General features: G+C 50.3%; 1 protein-coding gene across 10 annotated transcripts in view; it reads left to right on the top strand.

Annotated features, from left to right (window-relative positions):
- GSE1 (Gse1 coiled-coil protein) overlaps positions 1 to 22,610 on the top strand; it is a 271,237-nt gene that overhangs the window by 208,462 nt on the left and 40,165 nt on the right. For 7 of the 10 annotated variants that reach the window (XM_088136182.1, XM_088136181.1, XM_088136186.1 and 4 more), the window contains one exon: positions 18,922 to 19,140. The exons of 1 other annotated variant lie outside the window; for it this stretch is intronic. In XM_088136182.1, the coding sequence (XP_087992308.1) occupies positions 18,922 to 19,140 (219 nt within the window). Of the gene's footprint in view, positions 1 to 4,645; positions 4,737 to 15,521; positions 15,666 to 18,921; positions 19,141 to 22,610 lie in introns of those variants that run through there. 2 more of the 10 variants (XM_088136185.1, XM_088136189.1) reach the window with 2 other exon arrangements.

The raw sequence follows: 22,610 nt of genomic DNA, 5'->3' as shown, positions 1-22,610 counted from the left end.
GCAAAACGGCAGCGCCCTGAATTCAGACCGGCTGGTGATAAGATCTCAGGGTGGCAAAGCGGCTGGTGGGGGACCTGCATTAAAGCACTGACTAGATGTCCTTTGGGTTGGGCTGGGTCCAGGTAGCTGACCATCATTGGTCAATGTGTGTTGTGGCTCCGTTTCCATGGAGGCAAAATCCTGTGGCTCTGTTTGGGGTTGGCTTGGCAAGTAGTATGAAAACAGGTAGTCTTCGCTCAACCACCACAACTGGGACTGGCTATGCTGTTGCTAAGCGATGTGGTCACTAAGCAAGACATCACATGACTGCCACTTGCAATTTTAGTGCCAGCTTCTCTATTGACTGTGCTTGTCGGAAGCTGGTTGTGAAGTGCCCGAATCCTGACCACGTGACCGCCCGAATCCTGACCACGTGACCGCGGGGACGCCACAACAGTCAGAAGTGGGAGGACTGGTGGTAAAGGTACTTCTTCAGCACTGTCATAACTTTGAACAGTCGCTAAACAGGGCAGTCGTTAAGCGAGGACTACCTGTCGTGCTTTGGAAACCATGGTTTATGGCTTAGCATAATAGGAGAAGTGAGCCCTAGACCATGGCAGTTGCAGCCTGTCTTGCACCTTTGAAGCCCCGATGTTACCTCACTATGTAAGGATCCTCCCGATGCCCTCTCCGAATCAGCAAGGTCGGTCTTCCTGTCTTGCTGTTTTCATTTTTAAATGTGATGCTCCCTGACACCATCCAAGGCTTTCTCTGCAGGTGTGTGGATGTGTCCTGCTTACCTGGAGGCTCTGGTGCTGATGACCTCTCTCTGTATGGTGCAGGAAGCTGCTGTCTTAGCTTGCTCTGCGGGATGCTAGTCTAAATGGTGCCTTGTGGCATCCGTTGGAACAGTGCCATCCCCAGAGAGCAGTTTGGGGGTTGCAGGGCTCCCTCCCACTAGCTCTTCCTTTCCGTACCCTACGGCAGGGAATCTTGGCAAGGGGATCCCGGCTGTCCCAGTTCTTGTGTGTCTGTTCTGGGGGTCCTGTCAATGAATGGAGCATGAATGCTCTGACCCTTGTCTAGAAGCATCTACAGCACAGGCCTTCCAGAGGATGAGGGTGTGCCATTCTGAGTTATAGGGCCAGAAGGAAAGCAGCACCCAGCCCTCCTGAAGGGGGCTTCCTAGGGAGAGAAAGCTTACCTTGAGTGGGGAACCAGTGCCACTCCAGAGGTGACCGCACCACATCTCCCAGCATTCCTCTTCGTTGGTCTGGTTGGGTGGGGCTCCTGGGAGTTGTAGTTCAGTCACCTTTGGAGGACCACAGGTTGCCCTGGTTTGCTTCTGCTGGGCTGATCAGATCAACAGCTGGCCAGCCGCTGCCTCCTAGTGGTGGCTAGAGGTAATGCTGCTTCTCTGTCCTATCAACTAATCTTAGATATGAGGTAGCCCGTTCACCATTTTAAGCTCCAAAATTATTTGGACCAAAGAATTAAAATCTGAAGAAAGAAAACTCTTGTCCCAATAGGGCCACTGAGCTTGAAGGACCTGTGGGCCTAGAGACGGGTTGTAGCAACCACACTGTGGCCTCCGGACAGTGTTCCATATTCCAGATGCAAACATTAGCCTCCCGCAAAAGACCTGCTAGGCCAGGCAATCAAGCTGGACAATGGATTCCCAAACAGAAATACAGGCAAAAACATGTCAAGATTTGCAGCTGTGGTCATTAGTGATGACCACAAGGGCATTAGACAATTCCAACTTGGAAGAAGCTTTATTGATGGCTATTAGTGAAACTCCCATCATCCAAAATTAACAGGTCAGTTGTGAAAGGAATAGTAGGACAACACCCTTGGAAAGCAGGATTCTGAGATTTGAGAGACTATGGGGAGGCTGGGAAAATTGAATCAAGAGATAGCAGATAAATGAGCTGATAGCTTGTCTCACCAATAGCAACTTAGCCCAACTAAGGTAAGAACCCTTTTTGATTCACCCATAGTGAATCCTTGATGGATTCACTATGAACGAGGCTGGGAAATTCCTTTACCACTTCCAAGATTTTGCATGTAATGCTAAAGATCTCCTTTTGAAATCTCTGCAATTCTGGCTTCCTTGGTCTTGCCCAGCTGTGGGCAGCTGGACAAGAAGAGTAAGACAGAACTTTGATCTCATCCCAGAGAGGGATCTTCCAGGGTATTCTGAGCTAAGCAGAAAAGCCTTCATCAGAGACAGTAGGGTTGCCAGCATTTCTGGCAGGGGCCTTTGCATCCTTTTGTTGTGCTTCCACCAGTGAGCTAAAGCTGAGCAGATGTCTTCAGAATAGAAAAGTTTGGATCTTGAGATGAACATTGTGTCCTTACACCCTGATGGTGTTTTGAAGTTTTGGCGATTGAGGGATGCCTCTCTTGAATCTCTAGAACAGGGTTTCCCAATCTTGGCAACATTAAGATAGGTGGACTTCAATTCCCAGAATCCCCCAACCAGCATGCTGGAGGAGGAATTCTGGGAGTTGAAGTCCACCCATCTTAAAGTTCCTAAAGTTGAAAAATACTGGCCTAGAGGAAAGGCAGGATATAAATCTAAAAATTGATGATGATGATGATGATGATTTAATATAGCCACCCACTCAAGTACTTATTGATACTTATTATTAATAAATACTTGAGGTCCACCCATCTTAAAGTTGCCAAGGTTGGGAAACATTGCTCTAGAACAGTGTTTCTCAACCTCAACAACCATAAGATGTGTGGACTTCAACTGGGAGTGAAGTCAGGGAAGGGAGGGAGGGAGGGAGGGAAGGGTGGGCTCTAGAATATAACCCTAACCCTTCCTGCCTGCCTGCCTGCCTTCCCTCCCTCCCTCCCTCCCTCCCTCCCTCCCTCCTCATGTTCTTGCCTTCCTGAAGGACCTTTATGCTCCACCTCCATTCCCCAAAGCAATCAAAGCGTCTGTCCTTGAACTGCACTCATCCCAGGGGGGCTGATGCAGAACGTCAGAATTGATGCTTTGTTGTCTCCTAACCTTAGCAAGTGTCTAAGCAAGCAGCCTTGCAGAGAGGAACTGTTCCCTCCCCACCCGGTCTCTTCTCCCTTGACGGTGTGCAAGCTTGCCATTCCCACCCCCCACCCGCTGCCAACAGCCATGCCCTCCCCCGTCACCTAAGGCCGACAGACAGGTTTCACTTCTTTGGCCCGGGGCGTCTCCCCTTGCCATAAGGCCGCCAGCGTCACCAGCCATGGAGGAGAGGGTGGCTGATTCCCAGCGCTTGGTTCCCTGCCGAGAGCGGAGTCACGGGCGTGTGCAGCGCCTTCCTGAGGGTGATGCCTGGCAAGTGCTGACAAACGCGCTCCGGGTTCTTGGAGCCGAAGACATTGGAGAGACACACCTGCAACGGCAAAGCGATACCAAGGGAGCCAGGTGCTAATTGGGCACTGCCAGCCTTTCAGGGAACGCTGCTGCTACAGCCTGGGCCCTAGAGAGAGAGACAGCTCTGAAATCAAGCTTTTCTTCCACTTTATTTTGCAGTCTCACAGGCCTGCGACCGCCCTCGCTTGCACGTTAGACGATCTGGGCAAGACCTTGGGGAACGTTTGACTCTAAAGGACCCTGGGATGTCCCTCCCGTTGAGGGGCTTTGGGAAGGAGGGGGTCTCATTGGAAGGGGTTACCACCTCCCTAAATTGGTACCGTTTAGAAACATGGTTCTCTTCCTTGCCTCCCCGTACCCCAGCAGGACAGGGTCCCTCAGGGTGGCTTGTGCGAGGAACTTCTCCGCATGGATTTGCTCCTTCTTCTAACCCGTCTGTCTCTTTCCCTGCCCAAGGAAGCCCTGACAGCTGTTGCTCTGGGGAAAGATGGCTTTGTGCTGACTTGGCCCTCCTGCCCAGTGCGTGAATGGCAGGACTGCAGTGTACGGGAGGTGGGACCCCACCGTCCTGGCTTCAGAGCCCACCCTCCACCCCACCCTGGTCTTGCTCCTGGCCTGGAAAGCTTGCGTCCACCCATCTTCAAGTGGCCAGGTTTGAAAAACACGGACTTAGAGTATAGAGAGGTCTGGGGAGGTAGTGGGGCTGGCTGAGGGCCAGTAGGGGCGGGAGGCGGGCTGGTGGAAGGACAGGGAAGGTGTCCTGTCCCCAAGTGTGGGCAGAGCGGTGGTGTTGCAAGGCAGGTGATCCTGGCTAGGTGGGCCAAGAGCCGGACCTGGTGGAAGGCAGCCTTCCGTGCGCCTAGAGGCGTCGCTTCCTGCAGAGCCAAAACTGCAGCATTGCATTACAGGAGACAGGCAGTCTGTCTCCAGGAGGTGCTACGAGGCAGTCTGTAAGTTCAGCAAAATCGCAAGGTGCTGACGGCGATCGCCCATTCCCCTTGGGCGGCGGCAGGCGGAGGCTGTTTTCCCAACACGGCACCCCCATGCTGTGGAAGTTTCATCTGTTGGATGTCTGCCTGTCGGGCAGCCGTTGGAAACTGGGCAGCCGGCCAGAAAGAAAGCGTGCTTACAGAAGAAAAGACAGCCAGCTGGTTTGTTTGCTGAAAAGCAGCACCAGTTCTGGTTTGGCGTGGTTTTTTTTCAGGACTGTTGATGCAGGAAAGAACAGAAGTGGGCGGGGGGGTGGAGAGTGAACTGAACTGGCACCGAGGGTGTGGCTCGCCGCGCCAGCAGGTGGTTTTTGGCCAGGGACGCAAACAGGAAGTCCCTCCCCTTTTCTGTTGCCTGGCTCGCTCTTGGGACAACCGGTGGGTGCCAACGCTGGAGAAAGGTGAGGAGTTTTCCTTATTTAGGGGTGCTTGCTTTTGGACAGGTGAGTTTGGAAAGGTTTCACACACGCGCGCGCGCACACACACACATGTACGCACTCTCCTTTCCCAGTTTGCGGGTGTCGACTCCCATGCGCTCCTCCTCTTTGGGGGCAGGCCACTACATTTCACAAAGAGGTCCCCAGACATCTCTGTGCTCTAAATCAGTGTTTCTCAACCTTGACCACTTGAAGATGGGTGGACTTCAACTCCCAGAATTCCCCAGCCAGCCATGCTGGCTGGGGAATTCTGGGAGTTGAAGTCCACCCATCTTCAAGTGGTCAAGGTTGAGAAACACTGCTGTAAAGTAAGGAAGCAGCTTGGCTTCTTCCTCTGCAAGTCAAGGAAAAAGCGTTCTGTATATGGCCAGAAAATCTCTTTCCCTCTGATCTCAACCTGGCACTGACAACAGCTGCTAGTGTTTGGCTGTGCTCCAGGGGCAGGGCCGGGCAGGGCAGGGCAGGGCAGGCTGGATTGGGAGAGAAGTCTCCGTCCCCGAACTGGATGTGTTGAAGTTGGTTAGAAAGGTGAGCTGATTCTGCCATTTCTCCCTTTATGTTGGATTCGGCGACCGTGTTTGCTTTTAGCTTTCAGTTTGGCGAGAAAGATGCAGCCGGAGCATCTCGAGTTGCATCCAGGGCGAGTGAGTCGTGTGCCATCGAAGGACCTTGGCAGAGGGAGAGAGGGAGGGAAGGCCGGGCGGCCTCTCTGAGCTCTGAAAATGTCCCTGATGTCATCTGCAGAAATGTGTGTGCGGTAGACGAGTTGAGAAGATGTTCCAGAGCAGAGCCCTGCTTTGTACAGAAAGGCACCTTGCGTGCGTGCGTGGGGGGGGGAGTGTGTGTGGCTCTGCATGTCACAATAAAAATGATGATGGGCGGGTTTTCCTGGAAATGCATCTGCTTGCAAGTCGGTTGTGGGCAACGTGATGAAGCGGCCGCGTCAGCCGGGCTGCAAACACTGGCGAGGAGAGGGGTTGAAATGAATGGTGCCTTTGGAGAAGGGTCTGGAGCAGTGTTCCTCAACCTTGACAAGTTTAAGCTGTGTGGACTTCAACTCCCAGAATTCCCCAGCCAGCCTTGGGGAAGTCCACACAGCTTAAACTAGTCAAGCTTGAGGAACACTGCTCTGAAGGATCTGTTCAGGTGCTTCCAGATAGGCTGCAGTGGCCAACCTGGGCTAGCTGGCTTTGTGGCCTTCCCACCTAGAGGGTGCTAGGTCAGGCCCTGCTGGCACCATGAACTGTGGTGTGGATGTCCTCAGTTACTCCTTCTGTCTACTTTGATGGTTGTATAGGATAAACCGAAGTTCACCGGAGGAGACCAGCCTTTCTGAACTGAATCCTCCAGCTCCATTGACTGTGGAAACGCTCTTGAGTGCAGCAAGCTGTGCTTGTTCTGCAAGTCCATTTACGTGCTCCGCAAATAGCTCCTCTCGTTTTGCAAGCAGATCAGAACAATTAAGCCTCAACTGCTGTGGAGCTCATTGCTGAGTTTCCCTAAGCCAGCATTGCTGGCAAGACTTTAGAAGGGAGCAGTCAGCTGGATTGAGCGCAGCAGAGTTTCACCAGGTGGTTGGCATCATATTGCCTGACCAGAAGGTGGTCAACGCCGCCGGCGCCAGCAGGACATGAGAAACGGAGTGCGGCCCTGGCCACCGGACCCTGGAATAAGTGCAGCGTGATAGCCCACATGCAGCCCTACAGATACTTGACTCCAGAATGTGCTGAAACGCATCAAGACCTTGCAGGCGTTCAGAGGTTCTCCAGAGCCAAAACCCTTCCCTCCCCTTGCTGAGGGAGCTGCAGATGGGTTCGCTGAACTTCCTCTGATTGTTTTGGCCATCAGGTAACTGCTGAGGAACTTGCAGGTTTCTCATCGCAGGCAAAACCTTCCAGCTTTACGGGAAGGCTTGCTAGCTGTTGGGTACCTCCTCCATCCAGAGCTATCAGGGGCCGGGGCCGGGGACAGGAGATGGTGGCTTGCTACACCTCTGTTCCTGCTGGTGGAGGGCTCCGTGCAGTGAGTGGACACTCCTTGCAGATGGGGGCAGAGATGGTGGTAGAATTCCCCATGACAAAGGAGTCAGCGGGGTTGGGGGGCATACCCGTCAAGACCTGAAGAAATACATATCTACCTGTCCAGCAACTGCCCCAGTGTCCGTTGGGTTTAGAGGCAGTTGCCTCTCCTGTGCCTCCTCGATGGAGAAGAAGGGACCTCAGAATAATCAGTTCTCCGCTGGGGCCATTACGTGGGGCTTTAGTTGGGCAGATCGGAGCAGTTCCCATTTTTTCAAGGACTAATGCCAGGTTCGTGTGGTAGCTGGCTGGCCTTTTCGTATTCTGTCGGCTTGTGCGAAGCTCTTAAGTTCTCTGGCTTCGGGTGATGGTTGGCCAGCTTGGACAGGAGGTTGAATGACAGCAGAGCGGAGCACAAGAACAAATGCAATAGCAGTCGAAGAACAGTAGCATGGGGGGTACAAGTTAGAGAAATTATCTGGGGCTTATCGCCTTACCGTTGAGCAAAGCTGCCCTCTATCAAAGCCGCTTTTGGACAGCTGTCACCTGTGAGAACATCCCGAAGTCTGCTGTTGCTCTCGCAGATGGCTGAGCGGGAGCAATCCATTCAAAGACCCCCCCTTGGACTTTTGATTGGCCCTTCAGTGAGGTCTCCAGAAGAGAAAAGGCAAGGTGGGAGATGAAAGGCATTGCCTCTTCCTCTTAGCAGGCTTTAGCGCATTTACATACTTGAAATTCTTCCTCTTTTTGCACGTGACATGCCGCGCTCGCTCGCTTACCTGGAACAATGAGGTGGCTGGCTGGCTAGACCTTTAGAGCATCGCACAGATTTGCATAATTCAGCCTTAGAAACTGCACGGCAGAAGTGGGCTGGGGTTTGGAGTTTCTGACCATCAGTGGTTTAAGGGTTTTATGAAGAGGTCATGTGGCTGATTCGCTTCCACAGGTGTTATTCATGTCTCCCCCCACCTTGCCCCGTGGTTGATGAGGTGCTCTGTGTAACCCTGACGCTTACGTCTTCATCAGGAAGAATGTATGCATGTGCACTTATGTATTTCCAGAACTAAATCATGTTCGGTTGCGAGAATTTAGGTTATCTTTTCAGTGTGAATAAACTCGTGTTTTGATGCTGTGCTGAGAAAAAAAATCTAACCTCCCATTGGATTATACAAGGAATAATAGAAACATGGACTCAGATGTTTTGCCCAGCCCAGATTTAATTCCTAAAGGGGTATGGTTGTGTGTGTGTGTCTGTGCGCGTGTGTGTGTGCTTCCCACTACATACCTCTTGTCTAACCCAAAATTGATAGAAATACTTCCAGAGGTCATCTTGTGGTAAATCAATGCTTCAAGTCAATGCAGCCCATAATAAACCTGGACGGCTCTGGAGCATATGAACGTGCTTGTGGGAGGAAGCAACTCTGAGCATCCACAGAGTGATTTCCTGTCCCTATTAAAGAGAGGGTGACATTTGCAGAAGAGGCAGCGTGACTTCCCAGCCCTGCTCTCCGCATCATCTTTCTCTCTTTTCATGAACTGCCTGCCACCTGGGATTCTGGCAGTAAAGCTGCACTCCTATAAATGGGCTGCACATGTATGTGAGCGTGTCCACACACACACACACACACTTTCTCTTTGCAAAGGACAACCAGTTCCCCGGTTTCTGAAACGGGTCAGTAAGGAGCACCGTTTCCCGGGAGTCAAGCATGGTTAAGGTGGGAAGCCCTTTGCTAGCAGTGAGTCCAGATCATTTTACATGACATGGAAATGCTCCTTCTTCCTCAACAAAAGGAAGGCGGCGCCATGCTTCTGTAGTGGAGGGAAGTGATTTAAGACTAAAATGCGGCTCTCTAAGTTCTTCAGAAGGTTGGCCTTCACCAGGGTGGGTGGTGGCATCCCTGGAGGGACCCACCTGGGGATGTATTTTGTAGACTGACTTCTCAGCTGGGCTGCAAAACAGGGTTTATTCTGCAGAGGAGGCTGCCTGGTAGAGCCACCGATGTCATCACCGCTGGGTCTTGGTGATTTACAGTCCCCACCCCTCCTGTGCCAGGAGAGTTCTGCAGGCCTCGCCAGGAATTTCTTACCTTTAGTGGGAATAAAAAAAATCCAGCCCCACAAAGCATGGAGAACACACACACGTACAGAGCAAACAGCCACTTTGTGCCTGCCTGTGTGGGATGCCTTGTAAGGGTTGTATGATTTTGCTTGCAGAGTTTCCTTATGAATTTTCCAAGAAGAAAATTCCCTCCTAGAAAATGATGGGGAAGATAAGAAGGTAAAGTGGACTAGACGTGACTAGGAGGGTCCAAGGAGAGACTCTGTGAAAGACGTTAGGCAGTCGGTTTAGTAGAACTGTCCTTTCATTATCGACTGGAGAGATAGGATAACCATGTTTATTTATCCAATTCTTTGATTTGCTAGATTCACAGGCTGACTTTCCTCTAGCCGCTCAAAGTGGTATATATAACATAATTTCCCCTACCTCCACCCAATTCTGTAAACTACATTAGTGAGAAAGAGAGACTGGCCCAAAGTCATCTAGTGAACTTCCATGGCTGAGGGTAGACATGAATCTGGCTTTCCCTGATCCCAGGTCCACAACTTAAGTCCTGGGTCATGCTGGCCCCAGTATAGGGAGAGACCAGAGAACATACTGGAACTCTGGAAGCTACAAAACTTTGTATTAGAAGTTAAATCTCAGATTTCGAGTTGCTTCAGCAGAGTCCTTGTGGCTTCAAGCCCAGACCAGCCGAGTTTCTGTGTGTTTAAATGGTCTTTTGGTGGATTTCCAGCTGTCTTTGTTCTCTTCCTCTTCTGTGGCTTCCCAAAATATGTCTTCTCCTGCATGGTGTTGGAAGTTCCAGGGCAATTTCTACACCTGGAGGACTTCTTGGGTAGATAAATCTTAACTGATGGAGAGGTTGTTTTGGGTGCTTGCGATAATCTGTGGCAAGAGAGAGATGATTCTATGTTGCTGTCAAATAAGAACCAGCAGCATTTCTCAGTTTGTCTGGGTGGAAAAGCTTTAAGTATGTTGTTCTGTACCACAATGGCTGTACAGCAGCCTGTGGCACAAGAAAAGCCAGGAATTTCAGTGAGCAGATGATGAAACCCTGTCAACTAGAAGCAGATTTAGAAGCTCCTGTCCTTAGGACAAACTGTGAATAAGTAGGAACTAAAGCCACCAAACTGGCTTGGTAGGCCTTGGGAAGATGTAGCAAAATATGGCTTGACCTGTTCATGGGTGGAGAAAGCCATCCTTCTTCAGTTGAGGTTTCTCACCCAAGGCATGGACTCTTATGTTTTTCTAGAGACTTTAACTGACTTAGGATGGAGACCAGAGGTTGCATAAACTAGAATTCAGTTCCTGAGCTGAACCTGTGAAGACACGGACATTACCAAAAGAAGAAAAGAGTTGGGTTTTGAAGATTCCCTCGTGGTCTGTACAATCAAATTTGGTATGGAGAAAATAGAAGGTTTTCTCCCTCTCTCAAAACGCTAGGAATAGGAGTCATTCAGTGAAGCTGATTAGAATGGGAGAAGAAAGTACATCTTTTCACATCACATAATTAACCTGTGGAGCTCATTATCACAGTTTATGGTGACAGCCACTAACTTGCATGGGTTTAAAGGGGGACTGGATAATTTCGTGGAGGATAAGTCTATCTTGAATTCTCTGTGTTATCTCTGGAGCTGGAGGCATGATCCAGGTACCAGCTGAAGGGGAACAGTGATGAGAGAGGACTATTTCCCATCTCCTTCTGGCAAGAGTCCCACAGTTGGCCTTTGTGAGAAATGAAATCCAGCAATAAGATGGACCGTGGCCTAATCCAACAAGGCTCTTCTTATGATTAGGATATCTAGACTTTTGCCAACAGGTCAAACATAAAGGTTGCTTCTTTGGGATAGAGAAAGCAAAGAAGAATGGAAAAAGAGGGATTCATGGTTGTGGGGGTGCCTCACAATCATCTTCCATGGTGCACTTTACACTGGCAATGATGTTTCCACTCTTTCCAGCTTGTGCGCATCAGGTATTTTGAAGTGCTGTGTCAAGGTGCTTCGTTGTCATGGAACCTATCCAGGGAAAGGGAAGGGACAGAGTTTGCTACCCCAAATTTCCTACACTCTATCTAACTACACCTTAAGCACTTAAATGAACTCTTGCTAAGTAAAATCACTTTGAAATGGCTTTTAGTTTTGAGGCAGTGCCTGTCTTCTGGCTCCACCATTCTTCCTCCCCCTTATCTTGGTGATGGCTCTCCTTGAGCTGAGCACTTTCGTGATACAGAGACTTGGCATCCAGAATTGGAAAAACCTTGGAGAGAAATTTATTTATTACTTGTCTGTGCTGTCACTAATCATAAGACTCTCAGCACTGCACAAAAAGCAGAGCACAAGCATGCCTAGCACAACAATAAAACCTCCACGGTACAATAAACAAATAATCGAAACAATCCATATTCAGTGTAAAATGCAAGCAGCCTACAAAAACTTAATATGATGGGGTCATCGCCTAATTAAATTTCAGAGGCCCTCCAGAAGACATTTGTTTTGACCTGCTTCCGAAGGCCATCGCTGCTGAGGCAAATCTATCTGCCGTAGCCCATGGACCATGATGGAGAAACATCTCCTAGCCTCAGCCCCCCTCAGTTCACAGAAGTGAGGGATCCCACAGCATCTTTTCCATGATGTCTGTATTTGAAGGATCATTTCTGGTTGGAGGTATCTTAGTACCAAGCTGTATAAGGGCTTAGAGGTCAACACCAGCACTTTCCACTGTATCTGAAAACTGTTGGGAACCAGCTTTGGAACAGGTGTAGTGTGTTCATGGTGTCTAGTGCCAGCTAACACAGAGGCTGATGCATTTTTTAGCAGCCGCAGTGTCTGAGTGGAATGTAGAGGCAGCCCCGTTCAGAGGGATTGCAGTAGTCCAGCTGGGCTGTGATAGGACCTTGTGTTACCTTGCAGGTTTCTCTTGCTGCAGAGAGAATGACCACCTTGTGGGGCGACGCAATGCAAATGAACCTCATGTGCTGTTCTCTGTGGCTTTGTGTACATCTACAGGCAGCAAAAAGGGTGGGAAAGAGTGTTGGGTCTCCCCGAAGCTAGGTGTGTTCCCAAGGAATGGTGGGGATGTGTCTTTGTGGGGACAAGAGACCCCAGTGCCTGTGGCCGAGGGCAAGCTGTCCTTGTTCAGAAACATTTTTTTCTAGTAATGAAAAATTACCGAGAAGGGGTGATTAGGAGATTCGGGCCTGCAGCTGAATTGGGGGGGGGGGGCTGTATCCTGCTGAGCTCTGCTTCCCAAGGTATAATTATCCCAAAGGGGGCTGTCAGGGGGAAAGGAGGGGGCTGGATTTGGCACTTGAAGGGGGGAAGGGGCTGGCAGCAGAGAATTCATCGGAGCTATTAACTGGTAATTACAAAGCACCAAAGTCACAAACTCAGAGCTGGGTGTCTGTGAAGAGCTGGAGATGAAAGCCAGAGGTAATTATGGAAGCCACAGGAGGCCGGCTGAGCACTGATAAGTAATGCTTCTTGAGCCATTTATGGGGTGTTGGGAGCTTGCAAGGGGGAGGGACATGGGGACTGGAGGTAACGGAGTAGAAGCCTCTCGCTTTCCAGAGATGCTGGTCGATTTATGCTCAGTGGGGAAGGTCAGAAGCTTGGAGAAACAAGAGGAGTTCGGATAGGAAAACATTGTCTGGAGAGAGGCGAAGATGGGGAGTCACAGATCTGCTCTTGGGGGTCCTTGGAGTTCTAAGGACAAGGACTCAAATAGCTTCCCAACAACAGCACCCAGGGGTGCGGTTGAAGCATCTGTGGATCAGATGTGCAAGCTGATGTTTCAGCTGGCCATTGTTGCAGAAAAGGTCCTTAGTCCACCTGTATGGCAACTTCATGTGCCACGAATGATGGGCTGGGGGAAGAAAGTGCACTGGGCCTTGTGCCTTGAACCAGCCAGAAAGCACCTCTTCCTCCCATGCCCATTCCTTCTTGAACACCAGTTGCTCAGGAGAAGCTCTTGGATCTTCCAGCACGTGGAAAAATGGATGTCCTCTTTTCATACCCAACAAGGCACGCACCAGTTGAGGACACCATCTGGAACCGAACTGCAACAGGCTGTTGTGGACCTCAATGGACCCCTTGGGAGAGGGGAAGGACCCTGATTTCCAAGGAGGTAGAAAATGAGAAAGAGGCGATGGGAGTTGTAGTTCAAAATATCCAGAAACCATTAAAGCACGGTTCGATTCTAAAGCATCCGTCCCTAACCAGGATCCTCTGGGTGGGTGGACTGCAACTCCTGTAATTCCTAGCCGTTGACCACATGGGGTGAAACAAGGGGAGTTGTAGCCACCAGCTTGGAGGGCACCTTCAAGGAGAGAGTGGGAGGAGAGGGCTGGCCATTCTGAACCTAGACGTGACCAACGGTATCATGTTTACGTAGAGCTGCAGTTATACCCGGAGACTCAACGTTGAAAAGGTGGCATTCAGAGATGGAACCTTTTGGGCGAGATGGTTGGGTAGAACAGACGCTGCAGCTCTCAACCGCAACAGCCCCGTTCTTCTTATCCAGCAGCTGGATAAGGAGAACTTCACTTCCCAGTCCCCCCTCCCATCCTGCTGGTGCAGCTTTTATTCCCAGCTGGGGTGGGAAGGAACAGACAGGAGCGCAACCCGAAGAACGCCTGGGTGTAACGAGGGCAGAGAGGCTGAGTCCGGGTCCTGGCCAGCAGGGGAAGCGGTGGAGTTTAATCCACCCTTTCCCTAACAAGCCCACTTGGATGACTGCCTCTCTGAAGCCTCTTTTGCAGAGACACAGCATATGTTTCTGCACAGGAAGACTTGGCCCCTGGCCAGCCCAATTCCTTTCGCCTCCCAACCGCGGCTCCCCCCGCAAGCCCCAGATTAAAAGCATCGCTGGATCCGAGGACCTAGATACTGTGTGGCCCTGACGGCTTTTGAAGTGAATTGGATTTTTTTAATGGGGGACCCCCGGAGGGAGGAGAGAACTGGGGTGCCTCTGCCTAAACCGTGATCAGGACTTCCTGCTAAGCAGTGAACCCTCTTAGATCACGAGTGAATTGATGGCTTCTTATGTCTTGTCATCTTACGGGTCTCTGGATTTGAGCTCCAAGGATTTATTCCTGTTTTTATCATCTATCACCCTGCGCAGAGCACAGCTGCATCTTCAGCGCAGATGCCCTTCGTGCAAATTCCCAATCAAGGAACCCCTCCCTTTCGGCCAAAAATGACTGCCTTTGTTAATACCAGAGAAGCGGATTTTCTCATTTTCCATCTGGGGTGTCCCGCTCCTGATAGTTTGTTCATGATTTATTTATTTGTCCCATTTATATGGCCGCCCATCTTGCCCGAAGAGATCTGGGTGGCGTACAATAAAGCCAAGAATTCAGTCATTTTGCAAGCCCATTAAAAACAGGGTGCAGAAGGCATTCTTCAGAGCTCTACATCCTAAACCCAGAGGCCCTTATTTCAGAGACTTTCTCAAGCCTTCGACTCCCCAGTTTGCATCATAGTCTCAAGGCCTAGGAACTTGATTCAAAACAAAAACGTGGAAGCTGATTCTGAAACGTTGTGCAGCACCTTTGCAGGTGACCCAAGGGCTTTGGGAATTTGGCAGGGGAGCTGTCTACTGGCAGCTGTTTCCTAGCACCTGTTTCAAAGCACCTTCGCTTCAGAAGCACCTGAAGTTCTCATATATAGAACCCCTGATGTTGATCTGACAGGTTGGCCTCAGATTCGAATCTCTTGCAGTCTTGGTCTCTCAGCATTGAAGCCATTTCTCCTTGCTTTACAGCAGTGTTTCTCAACCTTGGCCGCTTGAAGATGGGTGGACTTCAACTCCCAGAATTCCCCAGCCAGCATGGCTGGCTGGGGAATTCTAGGAGTTGAAGTCCACCCATCTTCAAGCGGCCAAGGTTGAGAAACACTGCTTTACTGAGTAGATGAAATTTGTTTAGAGGATGCATTTTTTTTTAAAGGTGCAAAGATTTGGTTTGCTCTCCTGGAAATGGGAAGAAGAGGTAGGGCGGCATAAATGATCCTAACCAGGGTTTAAAGGCAAAGTTAAAACACATGCAGAATCCTTAAGGCTGGAGGAGAATCGGTAGCATTCAGGATCTTGTACTGTGTGTTCCTGCAGACGGCTTTGCCATTTTCTCAAGGGGATTCACTGCTGCTGGGCGAACCTGCCTCCTTCAAACGTGCATCTGAAAACACTCGCCTGCTAATTTGCTGTCGTCTGCGAAGATGTGGAAAAAGAGGGCCGGTCAGGAGTTGGCCGTCCGCTCTTTTAGCAGACGAATTTGGGAGAAAAGATGGCATTGCCATCCAAATCCATGTGGGGTCCCAAAAGAGCCTTCCCTATTGGATACCTTTCTGATCTAAGGGGTTCAACTCCCGAGATGAATGGGAGTGGTAGAAGTTGGAGTCCAACCCATGGGGGAGATAATTGCTCTGCCCTTTTCCTTTCGGGGGTGAAGAGTTTCAAATGTCTAGGGCCGCAAGGGTGCAAGCAGAGCACAGCCTTGCATCTTCCTGCTGTACTTGTTTTGTCCCTTGCTAAGGGCGGGGGGAGTCACCCCCTACCCCTCATCCTGCAACACAAGCTGAAGAGGGATGCTAATTTTAGCTTTGCTAATGAAGCCGTTCACTGGCAATTCTATTTTAAGTGACCCAGCATCAGCAGTTCCTCTTTCAAAGACAGGAGACCGCAGCTCTGACATTCGAGAGTAGAAGGAACAGCATATCCAAGAGGCTGGTGGATGGTGGAAGGGGGTCAGGGAAGATTGACTGGTGCGCCCCGCCAGGGAGTTTCCAATGTCCACCTCTTGGTATCCCAAGTCTGGAGGTACTTCTGGTGCTACAGAAAGTCAATGCTTGGGGGAGGTGGAGGGGGTGGAACATACCCTTTAAATCCTGGGGGAGGACGTTGAAAATTGTGGAGCTCAGGAGAAGTCCCCTGTGGCAGGAGTTTCAAGGACAGCCAGCTGGGGAGCTAGGTCACAGCGTCCCCCGCCCCCAAACTGTTGCCCTCTATGAGGGTTGAATTGTATCTGCTGTTATTCCCCATATACATCGTCTCCAAAATCCAGCACATCCAAAGGACTTCTGCTTTGTACATGGTGAGCACCAGGCTGGGTGGAATCTTCATTCGCCTGTGGCTGTGTCCTCCAAGGCAATTCAAAACTGGTGGAAAGACCTGCAGAAGAATTGGGTGGGCATCTGTTCTGAAAATGCCAACCTTGGGGCTCTTCCAGCTGATGGCCCCTAATTTGGGGTGTTAAGGGCCTCTCTGGGGAGGGCTGGGAAAGTTCCTGGATCCCCTTAGGAGACCTTCTACAACTTGATCTCCTCCCTCTATTTTCAACAGTTTGAAATGAGGGAGAAGTGTGTTGTCTTCTCCAGGGGGCAGCTTCCAGAAGAGTTAGAATAAAAGTTTCTGATACACATCTTGCCCCAAGGTTCCAAGAGAGAGAATCCTTGGGCGAAAAAAGGGGGTGCAGGCCAGTGTCTCCATCCTAAGGAAGGATGGCAAGAGTCACAAGGCCCAGCAGAGAACCTGGGAAGGATCATCATAGCAGGTAATCTGGATCCTGCAGATGATCTGGTATGGGGTGACCCTTCAACAGCTGATAGAGCTGAAAATGGCAGGATATTTATTGTCTGGTTGGAGAGTAGTTCACTGTTGAGGTGGCTGGAAAGCTCCCTTGTTGGGACTGAGACACACCAGGCAATTCCGGGTGTTCTAGTCATGGCATATCCAGAGGATACATAGAACCGTGGAATTGTGATGTTGAAGGGAACCACAAGGATCATTTAATCCTACTCTCTGCAATGTGCTATAAAATCAGTTAAAGGTAGCTGTCCCGAGCTGCATCTTAAAAACTTTCAGAGATGAAGAGCCCACAACTTCTGTAGGTAGAGTATTCCACTGTTGGACAGATCTTACCCTCAGGAATGTTTTCCTTACATTTAGATGACAACTAGATAGCTGCAACTGAAACCATGATTTATGGGCCTAGATGCTTAAAAGAAGACATTTTATTAGATTATATTAAATAATATTGTTTCCAAAGAACCTTTGGTACCTAAGGAAGGCAACTTTTCCCCAAGACACCTGCACATGTTCCACTGGCTACTTTTTGCTGGCTTCTGGAATTCCACCATCACATCTCTCTCTTCAAGCTGTTCTCCCCAGCTGTGAGAACGAGACACTTCTTTCAATGAACCGTGAGATGCTGTGGTTGCTGAAGTGCAACTGTGTAGTGCAAAGACCCAGGGCCATCTTTTCTCTGGCTCCAGCTACGTACACCGTGCTTGTAATTCTGCAAAGTGCCACCATACTTCCTTCCTCCCCATTTCCTTAGCCCAGAAGTTTAGCTAATAGATGAGAGGTAACTGGGTTTTCTAAGCAGCACTCACACACATGCCATTTCTGATTCTTTCCCTAATAATCGGAGCGGTGGGGAACTTCTAAGAGTCTTGTTTTGTTTTTGTTCGGGCACGGAAGGTCTTGTTCCGTGCCCGAAATGAAATGCTAGGAATATACGTGTTTTGTTTCAAGCCCGAACAGTACACAACTCTGAATCTGAACTCCCTACTTGGTCTTGCACGTGGGGACATCTCTCAGCCCGAGGAGAAACTACCTGGGCTGGCTGGCACTTCCTCTACATTCCAAACGTTCTGCAAAAATCAAAGGCTCGCTAGCTTGCGTTCAGCCTTGTTTCTTTTCCTACCTTCCAAACAGATGGAAGAACCATCAGCTACCTCCAGGCTGAGCCCTTGTCAGCCTTTTGATTTCCTTAACACAGTTCTTCACAGGAGGCATCGATTCATTGTTCTCTGGGCCCTCACACCCGCCCCCGTTCTTTGGGGACATTTTCTGAAAAGGGTTCAGCCTCTGAAGGAAGATTGCTGGGAGGCAAAGGAAAAAAAATATACCAGAAAAGAGTGAGACAGAGAGAGAGAGAGAGAGAGAGGGAGAGAGAGAGATTCTCTTGCCTCAGGCTGAAATCCTGCAAACAGTTTTCTTTCCCTGCTGTTTCATCTTGAGCTTTTTTCTTAATTTGACTGGAAAGGTGGGGGACTCCCTTCTTGCTGTGTCTGCAACAGGCTCACCACCCGAAGGGTTCTGGTCATCAGAACGGAAAGACACTGTGGGTTTCCACCTGGCTGCAACCCTCTGTGGATAGAGCTGTGGTGTCAACGTTGCTATGTAGACGATTCCAGAGGCTGCGGGAGGAAGGTCACAGGGCACCAGTGAGGTGTTGGGAGACAGTGGCAGGACCCGTGCGCTCTGTGAATGTTGCTGTCCTGCATGCACACCTGAAATTGGCATTTTCCTTCTGCATCGCCTGTTGGACTGGACTTGAGGCATTGTTTTGTAGATGAAGCAGGTTTTGAAAGGGTTTCCATAGACTCATGGATCTTCTCCAACAGAGACTCGTGTGGCAGAGGAAATCCTTGGGCAGCGTTAGATTGGACACATTTCTCCTGGCTTGAATGAACGAGCAGAGAGGCGTCTTTCTTCCTTGCAGGCTTGTTTGTGTGTTGTATGTGAAAAAGGGAGGGGCTGTACAATATCCTAGGGGCTGAACTCCCTCCCTCCTGAAGGCCACCATGCTGGGGAAGGCTGGCTTAAGGAGGGATATTACAACCTCGGTTCTGCAGATGGAAAAACAAGAGTCTCGATCCCAGGGGGAAAGGTCAGACTATGTTCTTCTGATCCCCTCAAGCAAAGCAGCTTATTGGAACAGTCTATCTTTTGGACAGGGTGGGAGCCAGACAGAGTCCTAGAGGTTAAGTGGGGATGGGGATGGCAGGACTGTCCTGTACAGTCCTCACTCAGAGATATGGGCCCTCTTGTCTTCCACCTAACTTGGGTTAAGGAACCTTTTCTTTTCCAAGCTACATTCCTCCAGGTTGTCCCTTAAAAATGCATAGTGGTTTCCTGGAAAGTCGATGCACAATTATTTGGGTAGCCAAGAGGTCTATCTTTCCCCCTCCGCCCTTGCTCCTTCCCCTTTGCGTGGTTCTGCGGCGCCTGCTGGACCCTCCGGGCTATGTGACTGATGTGACGTGGATTCTGTTTCTCGTTGTTTCAGGCATGAGCCATGAGCCGAAGTCACCTTCTCTAGGAATGCTTTCAACCGCGACCCGGACCACCGCCACCGTCAGCCCCTTGACCCCTTCTCCTCTCAATGGCTCCCTTGTGCCCAGCGGCAGCCCGGCAGCCAACAGCACTTTATCGGTCCAAGCCGTGCCCTCCTCCAGCTTTGCGGCCGCCTTGCGCAAACTTGCCAAACAGGCTGAGGAACCCAGAGGTAAGAGAGAGGGAGGATGGGGGTCCTTTGACTCAGAGGTCGAGGGGTGCCAGCCAGGTAGGGCGTCTTTGGTAGAGGCAGAAGGGACCCCAGCCCCCCCACCAATTCAGTGGTTCAGTATCTCAATGGAGGTGGCCCACACAGTCCCTTTCTCGTTCTTCAGCATTCTCGTAAGTCCTCAACGTTCACAAATGATCTACTTGCTGTTGCTCGCATTGAAAGATGAATAGCAAAAGGTGCACTTGAAATACGAGAGCTCTACCCTTGAGAGGCCAAGCACTATAGACACCCTTTGAAAGAGAAGTTAGTGTTAAAAAGGGAGCCACACGCCAACTTTAGGGAAAGATCATCTCTAGGCCATGAGACGTGCAAGTCCATGGGAACATTCAGGTTTTCTCTGCTCCTTTGGAGGAGATTGCACCCCTCTAAACTAGAGATGGTTATGCAGCCGTCTAGGCAGCGTAGCCAGGGCATCTGCAGGGGGTGGTCCAAAAAGTCAAGATGGCAGTCATGACCACACAGTTGAAACTCTACCCTTCTCTAATGTATGTTGCAGGTACAACACCCTGAAAAGTTGAGTAGGGCTTCAGGTAGGCCATCACAACTGCCATCTTGACTTTTTGGACCTCCCTTGAGCACTGTCTTTCTTTGGCGTTACTACATTCTCAGTCCTTCACAAATCCGGCAGGATTTTCACAAGCCCCTCCTCACTTGTGACAATCACCTAAAACATTTGTCAGGAACAGAGGTTGCTTTATATGGGGGTTTTCCCACCTGGTTTCTAGAAACTCCCATCTTTTATTGCTGGTTAATCATTTGTAGGGCTTCAGAGTGCCAAGTGTTAAGGTCAGTGTAGATGTGACATAACTCAAAGGGTTTGTAAGAAGACAAGCTGAGAACGCGCAGTAGGGTCAGAGTGTGTCAAGCAAAGGGTGAGGACCAGAGGATGACCTTGGTTGGAAGGATCTGGAGGGTGAAGTGGTTTGACAAGGAAGGAGAAGGAATTAGGAGAGATGCAGGAGAGAGAAACTCTGTGTCTTCATGTAGTGATTTAAGGAAGATTTGATTACTTGTTTCAAACCTCTCTTCTCTGTCCCTCCTTTTACCCCTTAGTGTTTTTCAGCACCCTCAGTTATTCTAAGCCAGTGGTTCTCAAAGTGTGGTCTGAGACCCCAAGACCCTTTCAGGGAGTCCATGAAATCAAATCAATAGATACTTCAAAATTTCTCCATTTTAATTTCGAATACAGTCAATATTGATAGATATAACCCACTAGACCAAAGCTCTTTGGGGTCTTCAATCATTTTAAGAACGTAAAAGGGTCCGGAGACCAAAAGGTTGGAGAACCGCTGTTCTAATTAATCACACTGGGAAGAAGTTCTTCATGCATCTGTCCTCTGTGGCTTTCCGTGCCCACGTCGTTACGCGTGTTCCTTCATCTCCTTGGGCAAACGTTGCCCTTTAGAAAAGGCGCAGTGGGTTTCCCCCGCTTCTCCAATAGATCTAGACGCCCAAAGGGAATGGCGAGATGCCGAGGATCCCCTGGGGAGCGTGTCAGCTGGCCTTTCCCACCTCTGAAGGCAGAGAGGGGCAGGAACGAAGGAGCGCCGTGTCCTTCGAGAAGGACATCCAGCGCTCGGGTGTCTAATTCTGGAAGAAGGAAATTGCTAGTTCAGGACTCGGAATCGCCGGCAGCAGGAGCGTTTTGCGGAGCAGCCCAAGCCTGGGTGCTTCTCCAGCCCAGTCGTTTGTGAAGCCAGCCGCCTCGCCTGTTCGCGTTCAGCTCCTCGCAGCCGCTCCTTCCTCCCTGCTCAAGTGCTTGCTTTATTTTTAGCCGCTGAATTCTGTTCTCTCCCCCGCCGCTTGATGGGCTAATGTCTTTCCTCGGCATTGTGTCTCGAGGGGGCAGTTTAAAAATTCAATTCAGACAGAGTAATCCAAATGCCATATCATTTGTTGTACCCCGAGAGAAAGTCTGGAGCGAGCAGAGGAAAGAATTTGTCCTTTCCCCTGCAAATGTAGGTCTCGTTGCCGCTGCCATGCTTCATTGAAATTTTATTTTTCCTAAGGCTCCTAAATCTGTTCTTTCACCATCGAAAGCTCCTCGGCTAAATAACAAAAGTCGGCTGCTGCTGGGTGTCGGGATGGTGAAATGTACATCGGAATATTTTTCTCTTTAATGGGCTGTTTAACTGGGGCCCGGCTGAAGGCAGGCATCTTGGAGCCAGCAGGAAATCAGTGGAGCAGCAGAGAGAAACTTGGTAGGGGAAAAAGAGGAGGAGGAGGAGGAGGAAGAATAGTTTAATCTTGGAAGAGGGAGGAGAAGGAGAAAAATAGTTTGATCTGGGGAGGAGGAAGAGGAGGAAGAATAGTTTAATCTAGGGAGGAGGAGGAGGAGGAGGAGGAGGAGGAGGAGTTTAATCTAGGGAGAAGGAGAAGACTAGTGATCTAGGGAGGAGGAGGAGGAAGAGGAGAAGGAGAAGGAGAAGAATATTTGATCTAGGGAGGAGGAAGAGGAGGAAGAATAGTTTAAGGAGGAGGAGTAATTTAGCCTAGTGCAGGCCAGAACTGCAAGTCAGACAGAGCCTGGTGTTCAGTTTTAAATCATCACTTGCCATGACACTTGAAAGCAGAAGTGCCCTCTTGCTCCCGAGGAGATGCCAAGCAGCAGCCACATTAGAAGAAAACCTATAGAAAGCTGCAGTGTCCAGGCTGGGCTCTTCACCCTGGCAGATGCTCCCCAAGGTCCCATGTTCAAAGGCAACTTGCTACCCGAGACCCATTCTCACTGGAGGCAGCAGCCTTGAGCGACGGATCTTTGGCACGGAGGGTTGGAGAGTCGATGACCTTATCGCTGAGCGGCTGTTCCTTTGCCAGCTTGGGGTCCGATGGCAAATTTCCACATCCCCTTTAAGAGCTCTGTCGGGCTCCCTGAAGGTAAAAGGATGGGCTTTGGTTCCCCCTCTGGAGTGTAGATATGAATGGAGCAGGAGAACCAAGGCGCATCGTTCAAGGCTTCACCCCCAGGTTCCCAAGGTTAGCAGCTAGGAAGAACGCTATGACTGGGCACGTGGGGGGGGGGGCGAGGAGGGTTAGTGGCTCTCCTGCTCTTTCTGAAAGTTGGGGGGGGGGACTGGAGACCCAGGAAATGCACCTGTGGCTGCTGCGTTGCTTGGGAGAGCGAGAGGTCCTGCATAGGCCGGCTGCAGCTGGAGGCTTCATCTCCTTAGAGCCCAGGAGTCAACAGATGGCTTTCCCAGCAGGGGCGGGATGGGAGATCGAGTTCTTCCTGGCTCTGTAAAAGCCACTGCTTGCCGTTGCCAGCTCAAGCTGCCTGTCTCCTTCCGGATTGTACGAACAAGGCCACCTCGAACTGGGTGGCTCCCGACCCCTGTTGGGGATTCCCCGCGACCCCCCCACCTTCTCCCTCGCATCTCGGAGACTGTTTTGGCACCCGAGGGGGCCGCTTT

This window comes from Python bivittatus, unplaced genomic scaffold (genome assembly GCF_059951505.1).
Source record: "Python bivittatus isolate LINGU-HERP-01145 unplaced genomic scaffold, Pbiv_v1 ctg000190_np1212, whole genome shotgun sequence".
NCBI lineage: Eukaryota > Metazoa > Chordata > Lepidosauria > Squamata > Pythonidae > Python > Python bivittatus.
Note: the sequence above shows the minus strand (reverse complement) of the source record. Positions and strands in the feature narration are given on the sequence as shown.